The sequence below is a fragment of the Piliocolobus tephrosceles genome, chromosome 20 (genome assembly GCF_002776525.5).
Source record: "Piliocolobus tephrosceles isolate RC106 chromosome 20, ASM277652v3, whole genome shotgun sequence".
NCBI lineage: Eukaryota > Metazoa > Chordata > Mammalia > Primates > Cercopithecidae > Piliocolobus > Piliocolobus tephrosceles.
The window spans coordinates 5,182,985-5,195,905 of NC_045453.1; the positions used below are offsets into that span (position 1 = coordinate 5,182,985).

General features: G+C 45.2%; 1 protein-coding gene across 1 annotated transcript in view; it reads left to right on the forward strand.

The window, feature by feature from the left end:
- KIF3B (kinesin family member 3B) overlaps positions 1-12,921 on the forward strand; it is a 56,474-nt gene that overhangs the window by 29,480 nt on the left and 14,073 nt on the right. Inside the window, exons 2-5 of the mRNA XM_023220418.3 lie at positions 2,390-3,857; positions 8,524-8,625; positions 8,836-8,958; positions 9,065-9,183. Coding sequence (XP_023076186.1) covers positions 2,454-3,857; positions 8,524-8,625; positions 8,836-8,958; positions 9,065-9,183 — 1,748 coding nt within the window. The 5' untranslated portion in view covers positions 2,390-2,453. The remainder of the gene's footprint in view (positions 1-2,389; positions 3,858-8,523; positions 8,626-8,835; positions 8,959-9,064; positions 9,184-12,921) is intronic.

The following is a 12,921-nucleotide window of genomic DNA, read 5'->3' on the forward strand; positions in this document are numbered from 1 at the left end:
TCACAGCAAAATTAAGCAGAAGGTACACAGATTTCCCACATACAGCTGCCTCCACACATGCAAAGCCTCCCCCATTATGGACATCTCCTACCAGAGTGGTACGTTTGTCATAAGTAACAGACTTACATTGACACATCATCACCCAAAGTGCATAATTTACATTAAGATTCATTCTTAGTGTTATAGCTTCCATTTTTTCACACTATGTAAACTGTACAGTACACACTATCACCTACTGTTTTTCACTTAACAACATATCTTGGTATAGGATTACATTTAGATTACCACCTTCTTTTTCATAACTGCATAGGATTCCACTATACTGAATATATTTAATTTAATCAGCCTCTTCTTGATGGGAACTGAGGTTGCTCACAATCTATTGCTACCACAATAATATCCTTGTATATATGTCATTGTTTAAGATCTGTATCTCTAGGATAAACTCTTAGCAGTACAATTGCTAGGTTAAAAAGTATATGCATTTTAAATGTTGATAGGTAGTTCCAAATTGCTCTACCCAGAGGTTGTAGTATTTCAACAGGTTATAGTAGTTCAAGAGGATATAAGACTTTTTTTGATTTAAGAAAAGGTTTCATTCTGTTGTGTAGGCTGGTGTGCAGTGACTCGATCATAGCTCACTGCAGCCTTGAACTCTGGGCTCAAGCAATCCTTCTGCCTCAGCCTCCTGAGTAGCTAGGACTACAGGCACACATCACCACCCCGGCTAATTTTTAATTTTGTATTTTTATTTCACTTTATTTATTTTGAAACAGAGTCTTGCTCTGTTGTCCAGGCCAGAGTACAGTGGCGTAGTCTTGGCTGTCTGCAACTTCCGCCTCCCAGGTTCAAGCGATTCTCATGCCACAGCCTCCCCAGTAGCTGGGATTACAGGCACACGCCACCGCGCCCAGCTAATTTTTGTATTTTTCATAGAGACAGGGTTTTGCCATGTTGGCCAGGCTGGTCACAAACTCCTGACCACAAGGGATCCATCCACCTCATTCTCCCAAAGTACTGGAATTATAGGTGTGAGCCACTGAGGCTGGTCATTATTTTTATTTTACTTTTTTTTTTGAGATGGAGTCTTGCTTTGTCACCCAGGCTGGAGAGCAGTGGCATGATCTTGGCTCACTACAAGCTCCGCCTCCTGGGTTCATGCCATTCTCCTACCTCAGCCTCCCGAGTAGCTGGGACTATAGGTGCCTGCCACCAGGCCCCTCTAATTTTTTGTTTATTTAGTTGAGACGGGGTTTCACCGTGTTAGCCAGGATGGTCTCGATCTCCTGACCTTGTCACCTACCCACCTCGGCCTCCCAAAGTTCTGGGATTACAGGCATGAGCCACCGCGTCCAGCCACTTATTTTACTTTATTATTTATTTATTTATTTATTTATTTATTTATTTATTTATTTTGAGACGGAGTTTCGCTTTGTCACCCAGGCTGGAGTGCAGTGGCCGGATCTCAGCTCACTGCAAGCTCCGCCTCCCGGGTTTACGCCGTTCTTCTGCCTCAGCCTCCCGAGTAGCTGGGACTACAGGCACCTGCCACCTCGCCCGCCTAGTTTTTTGTATTTTTTAGTAGAGATGGGGTTTCACCGTGTTAGCCAGTATGGTCTCGATCTCCTGACCTCGTGATCCGCCCATCTCGGCCTCCCAAAGTGCTGGGATTACAGGCTTGAGCCACCGCGCCTGGCCTACTTTATTTTTAAGATAGAGTCTCACTCTGTCATCCAGACTGAAGTGCAGTGGTGTGATCGCAGCTTACTGTACCCTCAACCTCCTGGGCTCAAGCAGTCCTCCCATCTCAGCTTCCCAAGTAGCTAAGACTGGAGGCATGGGGCACCATGCCTAGCTAATTGTTTTTCTATTTTGTTTCATTTTGTTTTGGAGAGATGGGGGCTCACTGTGTTGCCCAGGCTGGTCTCAAACACCTGTACTCAAGTGATCCTCTGGCTTCAGCCTCCCAAAATGCTGGGATTACAGATGTGAGCTACTTTGTACAGCCTAATTTAAAAATTTTTTGGAGACAGGGTCTTGCTGTGTTACCCAGGCTGGCCTCAAACTCCTGGTCTCAAGGAATTTGCCTGCCTCGGCCTCCCAGAGGGAGACCCAGACTTAAAAGATTTCCAGCTGCCTCAGCCTATAGCATAAGATCAAATATTGATTGAGAGGAGGATGCGCTCACCAACAACACTGGTGGACTGCAGTTTTTCGTTTTTACCACTGAAGCTGGTTAAGATCCTGTGAGGAAATACACAGTGTGGTAAAGTTATCAAATATGGCTGTCAGGTTAGCGAGATGAAGACTATTTAGGTGTGTCAGCTTCTGTCAGGCAGCCCCCAGTGACAACGGTACTGTGTTTACTTAACTTTTGCTTTTTTTCTAGGACCTTAGCATCCTGAGACATTTTGAATTGACACCCCTCAAGATTGACTGGATCAGAGTTCATCATGTCAAAGTTGAAAAGCTCAGAGTCAGTCAGGGTGGTGGTTCGCTGTCGCCCCATGAATGGCAAGGAAAAGGCTGCTTCGTATGACAAAGTGGTGGATGTGGATGTTAAACTGGGGCAGGTATCTGTGAAGAACCCCAAAGGAACAGCCCATGAAATGCCCAAGACCTTCACCTTTGATGCCGTCTATGACTGGAATGCCAAGCAGTTTGAACTATACGATGAGACGTTCCGACCACTTGTTGACTCGGTCCTGCAAGGTTTCAATGGAACCATTTTTGCCTATGGACAAACTGGGACAGGAAAAACCTACACAATGGAAGGAATCCGTGGTGACCCTGAAAAAAGAGGAGTCATTCCCAACTCATTTGACCACATCTTCACCCACATCTCTCGATCCCAGAATCAACAGTACCTGGTCAGGGCTTCTTACTTAGAGATCTACCAAGAGGAGATCCGAGATCTGCTCTCAAAGGATCAGACCAAAAGGCTTGAGCTCAAAGAGAGGCCTGACACAGGAGTGTATGTGAAAGACCTGTCTTCCTTTGTCACCAAGAGTGTGAAGGAGATAGAGCACGTGATGAATGTGGGGAACCAGAACCGTTCTGTCGGTGCTACCAACATGAACGAGCACAGCTCGCGTTCTCATGCAATTTTCGTTATCACTATCGAGTGCAGCGAGGTGGGCCTCGATGGTGAAAACCACATCCGTGTAGGGAAATTGAACCTTGTAGATCTTGCTGGCAGCGAACGGCAAGCCAAGACTGGCGCACAAGGGGAGAGATTAAAAGAAGCTACCAAGATCAACCTCTCCCTCTCCGCTTTGGGTAATGTCATCTCTGCTCTGGTGGACGGCAAAAGCACTCACATTCCGTATCGGGACTCAAAGCTTACCAGGCTCCTCCAAGATTCCCTTGGTGGCAATGCTAAGACTGTGATGGTGGCCAACGTGGGGCCTGCTTCTTACAACGTCGAAGAGACTCTGACCACTCTGCGATATGCCAACCGTGCCAAAAACATTAAGAACAAACCAAGGGTCAATGAGGACCCCAAGGATGCCCTCCTTCGAGAATTCCAGGAAGAGATCGCTCGGCTCAAGGCCCAGCTGGAAAAACGGTCCATTGGCAGGAGGAAGAGGCGAGAGAAGCGGAGGGAAGGTGGTGGCAGTGGTGGGGGTGGGGAAGAGGAGGAGGAGGAGGGAGAAGAGGGTGAGGAGGAAGGGGATGATAAGGATGATTACTGGCGGGAACAGCAAGAAAAACTGGAGATTGAGAAGCGGGCCATTGTAGAGGATCACAGCTTGGTTGCAGAGGAGAAGATGAGGCTGCTGAAGGAGAAAGAGAAAAAGATGGAGGACCTGCGGCGGGAGAAGGATGCTGCCGAAATGCTGGGCGCCAAGATCAAGGTACCATACCTATACCCCTCCTTAGGCCCTTGCCCCATCAGTGCTTTTGCTTTCATCAAACAACAACAAAAAACATAACCATATGAGGGATGATGTCTCTCTCAGTTTTGGATTTCCAACAGCCCATGATACCCAGTACTCAATAAACCTTTGTTTAATTGACATGAATGATTTTTTCACATTTACAAAAATGAAAATTGAATTCATAATGAGAATAATTATTACATATGCACATAGTATAAAGAACAGCAATAAAAGTAACACCATGTACCCCCCCACCCAGTGTAAGAAATAGAACAACATCCGTTTTTCTTTCTTTCTTTTGAGATGGAGTTTCACTGTCGTCCCCCAGGCTAGAATGCAGTGGCGTGATCTCGGCTCACTGCAACCTCCGCCATCTGGGTTCAAGTGATTCTCTTGCGTCAGCCTCCCGAGTACCTGGAATTACAGGTGCCCGCCACCACGCCTGGCTAAGTTTTATATTTTTAGTAGAGATGGAGTTTCACTATGTTGGCCTGGCTGGTCTCAAACTCCTGACCTCAGGTAATCCACCTGTCTTGGCTTCCCCAGGTGCTGGAATTACAGACATGAGCCACCGTGTCCAGCTTTTTTTTTTTTTTTCCTCTTTTCTTTTTTTTGAGACAGGGTCTTGCTCTGTCAACCCTGGAGTGCAGTGGCCCAATCACTGCAGCCTCGACCTCCTAAGCTCAATGGATCCTCCCACCTCAGCCTCCCAAGTAGCTAGGACTACAGGCCAGCAACTTTGCCTGGCTAAATTTTTAAAATTTTTTTGTAGAGACACAGTCTGCCTATGTTGTTCAGACTGGTCTCAAACTCCTGGGCTCAAATGATTCTCCCACTTCACCCTCCCAAAGTGCTGGGATTACAGGCATGAGCCACCGCACCCAGCTGATACCCATATCTTTAGTAGCTCCTTGTGTTCCCCTCCCCCACAGATAGCCATCATCCTGAATTCTATGTTTATTGTTTCCCTGCTTTTCCTTATAGTTTTGTCTTGTATATATATCTGTCTCTAAAGAAAACATGGTTTCATTTCATAGAATTTTTTACTTTTATATAAATGGAATCCCAGTCATGCCATTTGCTTTTATTTTTGCAACATTATGTTCATGAGATTTATCCATGTTGATGCCTGAAGCTGTGGTTCACTCATTATTACTGTTCCAAGTATTCCATGGTATTCCATTCTCCTGACGTGTGGGTTGTTTCCAGTTTCTGCTGTGAACGCTTTTGTGCTTGGCTTCAGGAGAACATGGACGTGCAAGATTGTCTTGTTTGGCACTGTTAGGTCTTACGGTATTTGCAGCTTCAACTTCTCTAGACAAGGACAAGTTGTTTTCTAAAGTGGTTGTGCAGATTGAAGCAACTAGCAGCAGGGTATGAGTTCTGGATGCCCCTCATCCTTACCAGCACTTGTGATGATCAGACTAATGTTTGGATATAGTATAGCCTCTCGGTGCAGTTTCAGTATGTAGTACCCTGATTACACAAGATATGGAACACTTCCATCACCCCCAAAATGTCCTCATGCTACTTTCTTATAGTCAGCCTCCTCTCCCAACCCCTATGTGCTAATATATTTCCTTACATCCACTCCATTTTCCACCCAATGGCTAGTTAGCATTCTGGAGTGCTGAGGCTCCTGTTGTTTTGAGTCTTCTTTCTGGTGGCAATTCACTATGCCTACAGTTGCCTGGACTCTGAGCTTCCACTGGGTTTTAATGGCAGAGGACAGTGCAAAGGTAGACTTGGAAGTCTGAGGATGGGCACTGGCTAACCGCAAGCCAGATTTCCTTGGAAATGTTCAGTTCTGTTTTATTGAATTCATGCAAACTTTGATTTCTATCCTAAAATGTCTCCATGTTTACAAATTTTAAAATTAGAAGTTCTCTTTGCCTCCCCCCTACCCCCACTGTATGAAGCTATACTTTTTTTTTTTTGTTTTAATCAGTGGCTTCATAGTAGCCCTTTCACAGAGCTGGGTGCTATTTTACTTCAGAGGCAGGGTTCTTAAAACCTTGAAAGTCCCTTCTAGGACTTTTAAGACCTGATGTGAAAATGGAGTCGTATACAATACACTTAGGAGGTAACTTTGTTCCAGGGAGGGGTTCTGAGATGCCATTATGTCAAAGCACTTCATGCCTTCTCACTGCTGCATGGTAAGTGTGACTGGCTGTGCCCATATTTTGTTTTGTTTTGTTTTGAGATAGGGTCTTACTCTGTCCCCCAGGTTGGAGTGCAGTGGCGCGATCTTGGCTCACTGCAGCCTTGACCTCCTAGGCTCAAGCAATCTTCCCACCTCAGCCTCCGAGTATCTGGGAGTACAGGCGCACACCACCATGCCCAGCTAATTTTGTGTACTTTTTGTAGAGACGAGGTCTCACTATGTTGCCCATGCTGGTCTTGAACTCCTAGACTCAAGCAGTCCTCCCACCTTAGTCTTCCAAAGTGTCAGGATTACAGACGTGAGCAACTGCACCTGTATGTCCGGCCTGGGTATGCCCATATTTAACTTGCATACTGTCTTTTAGGATCAGATCTGTTATTCAAGGCCAGGAGCACCTAGATTCTCTAAATAACCCCTCAGAAAAAGTTGAACTCTCAGAGTCTGAGTGTGCAAGATACAGCATCAACTCAAGATCACTGCATCTCTTAGACATTTTGACTATGGAGAATGACATTACTTCCATCTTTCTCAATCCTTGGATGCTGTGAAATCATAAAAAAAGGTTAGAGGCTGGGTGCGGTGGCTCACGCCTGTAATCCCAGCACTTTGGGAGGCCAAGGCAGGTGGATCACTTGAGGTCAGGAGTTCAAGGCCAGCCTGGCCAACATGGTGAAACCTCATCTCTACTAAGAATACAAAAATTAGCTGGGCGTGGTGGCATGCACCTGTAGTTCTGGCTACTTGGGAGGCTGAGGCACAAGAATTGCTTGAACCTGGGAGGTGGAGGTTTCTGTGAGCCAAGATCATGCCAGTGCACTCTGGCCTGGGCGACAGAGTGAGACTCCGTCTCCAAAAAAAAAAAAAAAAAAAGAAAGAATGTTAGAGCAGTTAGGTATTGTTAGGTATGTATGTGGAGTTTAGCAATCTAGTCCAGCCCCTTCATTTGAGAGATGAGGAAACAGGCTCAGAGGACTCACTGAAAGATGTCAGCAGAGCTCCAGTGAGGTTTATAAGTTTCTTAAAGAAAAGTTGTGCAGTTTTGGAGTCCCATGCTTTTCAGGTCCAAATCATTCTCATGGCTTCAGCCCCTATCAAAATGCTGAAGGCTCCCAATCTGCGTATCTAGCCTAGCACTGTCTCCTGCCGTCCAGGCCTAATAACCTTCTGCCCACTGGGATGCTCACAGCCACTCAGAGCCTGCTCTTGCCTTCCTTATCTCAGGGAAGCCAGACCCCTGGGAGTTATCCTTGCCAGCTGTCCCTCCCTCTCACTTACAGCCAGGTAGTCCCAAAGCCTCTGGATCCTGCCTCATCAGGGTCTCTTGGACTCATCTACTCTGCCCTCCCCAACTAGGGAGGAGGCCTAGCCTAGGCCTAGACCCCTGCAATGGCTGCCTGTCCTGTCTCCCTCCATCCTGCCAGCCCTTTGCCATTCTTCCCATTGCAGGGGAGTAATGTTTCTAAAACACACATCTGATTGTGTAGCCTCATGCTCAAAAGAATATGTCAGTAGTTCCCTGAACTTCTCAGGATCAAGAAGTTTAGTCTCCTTGACAGGGATTTAGGTCAACTTCATCACTTCCTACCTTCCCCTCACAAAACAAAAGCTTTTTTTTTCTTAACTAATTCCTATTGTTTCACTTCAGCTCTCTGTGTAGCTGGCCTTGTAGACAGAAAGCTTTCTCTGACTCCCTCTAAAAGTCTGAATTCTCTGACTGGGTGCTGTGCTCACGCCTATAATCCCAGCAGTTTGAGAGGCCAAGGCAGAGGATTGCTTGAGGCCAGGAGTTCAAGACCAGCCCAGACAACATAGCAAGACCTCATCTCTACAATCTGTCAGCCAAGTGTGGTGGTGTACACCTGTAGTCCCAGCTGCTTGGGAGGCTGAGGTGGGAGCATCACTTGAACTAAGGAGGTCAAGGCTACAGTGAGCTGTGATCGTGCCATTGCACTCCAGCTTGGGTGACAGAACTAGACCCTGTCTTTAAAAATTTTTTTTAAATCCCCACAAAGTCTGAATTCTATCCCATCAGTGTGTGTCTCCCATTAATGACTGTGTCCTTTCCTCATGATGGCATCTGGCGCCATATGGTTAAAGCTGGCTTGCTTGTCTGTTTTCCTCAGTGGACTCTGAGCTTTGTGATTCACATTCACATTGCATCCCCAGGACGTAACATAAAGGAGCTGCTTAGTATGTTCTAAGTGGGGTTAATACTTTGTAGAAACAAGCCAAAAAAAAAAATTTTTTTTGTTAAAGCTAAAATTCATGTGTCTGGAGAAACTGTATTTTCAGTGTTACCAAGAAGCCTCTAGTGAAGCTGCCCCAGTCCCTCACCAGCTGAGCACAGTGTATTTTTTCCCAGAGTTTGTCCCTTTTGGCTCAGTCCTGAGCTCTTTATCTTTCACAGGCGCCCCTGTGAGGAATTATGTTCTGAGGGAAACCGTTCATGAGATGGATTCTACTTTGTTTCTCACTCAGGCCATGGAGAGTAAGTTGCTTGTTGGAGGAAAAAATATAGTAGATCATACGAATGAACAGCAGAAAATCCTGGAGCAGAAACGACAGGAAATTGCAGAGCAGGTAACTTTTCATTCTTTTTCAGGGAGAATGGGTGGGGTAAGGTGTGTTTATGCTGCAGAACAAACATCTCTCATATTCGACTCTCTTCAAAAAGAATAAGAGCAAGGTGTGTCCGCCTCATCCTAGCTGGAGACTCTGATCCTAGCTTGGGGGAATTCAGCATAGACGCAGTCTCTAGGGCAAACTGATGAATTTTGTCATGTTGCTCAGAAACGTCGAGAAAGAGAAATCCAGCAACAGATGGAAAGTCGAGATGAAGAGACCTTGGAACTTAAAGAGACATACAGCTCATTGCAGCAAGAGGTGGACATCAAGACCAAAAAACTCAAAAAGGTATGAAAGGAATGAGGCCAGATGGAGGTGCCTTGAGACTTGGGGAAAGGGAGAACTCTACCCTTTGTACAGACACCCTCCTCACCTGCCTCTCCCTTCATTCCAGCTCTTCTCCAAGCTTCAGGCAGTGAAGGCTGAGATCCACGACCTCCAAGAAGAACACATCAAGGAGCGCCAAGAGCTAGAGCAGACTCAGAATGAGCTCACCAGGGAACTGAAACTCAAGTAAGTGCCAGGTCTTCCATAGTGCCCCCAAGCCACTTGCTGAGTCATTGGTCTTGTTTGTTTAGTTAGAAACAGCCTTGGCTGGGCGTGGTGCCCCATGCCTGTAATCCCAGCATTTTGGGAAGCAGAGGCAGGCAGATCACCTGATGTCAGGAGTTCGAGACCAGGCTGGCCAACATGGTGAAACCCTGTCTCTATTAAGAAATACAAAAATTAGCCGGGCATGGTGGTGCATGCCTGTAGTCCCAGCTACTAGGGAGGCTGAGACAGGAGAATCGCTTGAACCCGGGAAGTGGAGATTGCAGTGAGCTGTTGTAGTGCACCGCACTCCAGCCTGGGCGACAGTAGGACTCCGTCTCCAAAAAAAAAAAAGCCCTGAGGAAAAGGGTCCTTCTCCAGCTCATCTCCTGCCACCCCATCTTCTGTTCATTCCTGAGAAAGTCACTTTCCATCCCTGGATCCCATCTGTTAACTGACTTCACCGGGTAATCTCTAAGTTCCCTTCTAACCCTACCTTCTTGAAGCTTTTAAAGATTCTGGTCTTACATCTGTCTGATGATAAGAGGGAATATTTTATTAACTTGACTTTTTATTGTGACAATTTTCTGAATGGTATAACGAATACCCAAGTACCCATCACCCAGATTCAAGGATTAACAAGCTTTTGCCATCTTTCTTTCACAAAAATATTTTAAAGCAAATCTTACCCCATGTTATCTCACGCCTACATACTTAAATATATATATGATCACAGTGTTTTTTTTTTTGAGACAAGGTCTTGCTCTGTCACCCAGGCTGGAGTGCAGTGGCACAATCACAGTTCATGGCAGCCTGTAACTCGTGGGCTCAAACAATCCTCCCACCTTAGCCTCCCGGATAGCTGGGACTACAGGTGTGTGCCACTATGCCCAACTAATTTTTAAAAAAAATTTATAGAGATAGGGTCTCTCTATGTTGCCTAAGCCGATCTCAAACTCCTAGGCTTAAGCAATCCTCCTGTTTCAGCCTCCCAAAGTACTGGGATTATAGGTGTGAGCCACCACTCCCAGCCCACAATACTGTTTTTAAAAAAGCTTAATTGAGACATACTTCACATACCATACAATTCATGTATTTAAAGTGTACAAATCAGGTGGGGCACAGTGGCTCATGCCTGTAATCCCAGCATTTGGGAGGCCGAGGCGGGTAGATCACCTGAGGCCAGGTGTTCAAGACCAGCCTGGCCAACATGGTGAAACACTGTCTCTACTAAAAATCTAAAAATCAGCTGGGTGTGGTGGTGTGCACCTGTAATCCTAGCTACTCAGGAGATTGAGGCAGGAGAATCGCTTGAACCTGGGAGGCAGAGGTTGCAGTGAGCTGAGATCACACCACTTTACTCACGTCTGGCGACAGAGCGAGGTTCTTGTCTTTAAAAAAAAAAAACCTAAAAAATTAAAAAATGATAAAGTGTACAAATGAGCATATTTTAAAAAAACATATATATGCATAGGGCTGTAAAACCACCACTACAATCTAATTTTAGAACATTGTTATCACTCTCCTCTAAAAGAAACTCTATCAATTAGATAATTATTACCCCCTTTACCAACCCGAAGTAATCACTAATCTGCTTCCTGTGTCTATGGCTTTGCCTATTCTGGCCATCTCATATAAATGGAATCACACACTGTGTGGCCTTTTGTGCCTGGCTTCTTTTGCTTAGCATGACGCTTTCAAGGATCATCCATGCTGTAGCATGGATCAACAGATATCTGATAGTCCCAACATCAATTGTTCTTTATTATGACTGAATAATATTGCACTGTATGAATAGACCACATATTTATTTTTCAGTTTATATACATTCAAATTATTTCTAGTCTTTGACTATTATGGATAATGCTTCTATAAGCATTCATGTATAAGGTTTTGTGTGGATGTGTGTTTTCATTTCTCTAGGATATATTCATAGGAGTGGAATTGCTGGGTCGTATGGTAACTCAGTGTTTAACTTCTTGAGAGAATACCAAACTGTTTTCCACAGTGACTGCACTATTTTACATTTCTACCACCAATTTCGCCACCTTTTTTATTTTTCTTCTTTGAGGCAGTCTCGTTCTGTCGCCCAAGCTGGGGTGCAGTGGTGCGATCTCAGCACACTGCAACCTCTGCCTCCTGGACTCAAGCGATCCTCCCACCTCAATCTCTGGAATAGCTGGGACTATAGGGGCATGCCACCCCACCTGGCTAATTTTTATGTTTTTTGTAGAGATGGGGTTTCACCATGTTGCCCAGGCTGGTCTCAAACTCTTGGGCTCAAGCAGTCTGCCTGACTCAGCCTCCCAAAGTGCTGGGATTACAAGTATGAGCTACCATGCCCGGCTTCTCCACATCCTTGTCGACACTTACTATTGCCTGTCTTTTTTATCATAGACATCCTAATGGATGTGAAGTGGTACTTCATTATGGTTTTGATTTGTGCAATTCCCTGATGACTAATGATGTTGAACATCCTTTCACGTGCTTGTTGGTCATTTGTATGTGTTTGGAGAAATATCTATACAAATCCTTTGCCCATTTGAAATGGGGTTGTTTTTTATTTTTATTTTTATTTTTTTTTGAGATAGAGTCTTGCTCTGTCGTCCAGGCTAGAGTGCAGTGGTGCAAACTTGACTTGTTGCAACCTCTGCCTTCTGGGTTCAAGTGATTCTCGTGCCTCAGCCTCCCGAATAGCTGGGATTACAGGCACTCGCCACCGTGCCAAGCTGATTTTTGTATTTTTAGTAGAGATGGGGTGTCACTGTGTTGCCCAGACTGGTCTTGAACTCCTGACCTCAGGTGATCGACCCGCCTTGGCATCCCAAAGTACTTGGATTACAGGCATGAGCCACCAATCCCAGCCAATAATTAAGTTTTAAGACTTGTTTTTCAGGCAGAATCTGGGTCTGTCACCCAGGCTGGAGTGCAATGGCGTGATCTTAGCTCACTGCAGCCTCCGCCTCCCAGGTTCAAATGATTCTCCTGCCTCAGCCTCCCGAATAGCTGGGACTATAGGCGTGTGCCACCATGCCCAGCTAATTTTTGTATTTTTAGTAGAGACGGGGGTTTCACCATGTTGGCCAGGCTGGTCTCGAACTCCTGACCTCAGGTGATCCACCCGCCTCGGCCTCCCAAAGTGCTGGGATTACAGGCATGAGCCGCTGTGTCCAGCTGAGTTTTAAGAGTTCTTTATATTAATATATTATGAATACCACTCCCTCACCAGATTCATGATTTGAAGATAGTTTCTGTTTTTTTGAGTTGTTTTTAAACTTTCTTAATGGTATTACTTACAGCACAAAAGATTTCCATTGTGATATAGCCCAATTTAATTGTATTTTCTTTTGTTTATTGTACTTTTGGTATCGTATCTAGATTTGCCTTTTCTGGACCTTTCATATAAGTTTATAAAGAAAATAATGTTGAAATAATGTGGCCTTTTGTGACTGCTTTCTTCCTGTGTGTGTGTGTTTTGTTGGGTTTTTTTGTTTTGTTTTGTTTTTAAATGATAAGGCCTTCCTCTGTCAACCAGACTGAAGTGCAGTGGTGCCATCATAGCTCACAGCCTTGACCTCTTGGGTTCAAGTGATCTTCCTGTTTGAGCCTCCTGAGTAGCTAGGTTGCATGCTAGCACACCTGGCTAATTTTTAAAAATTTTTTCATGAGGATGGGTCTTGCTTTGTTGCCAAGGCTAGTATAATGTTTTCAGCAGTCTTC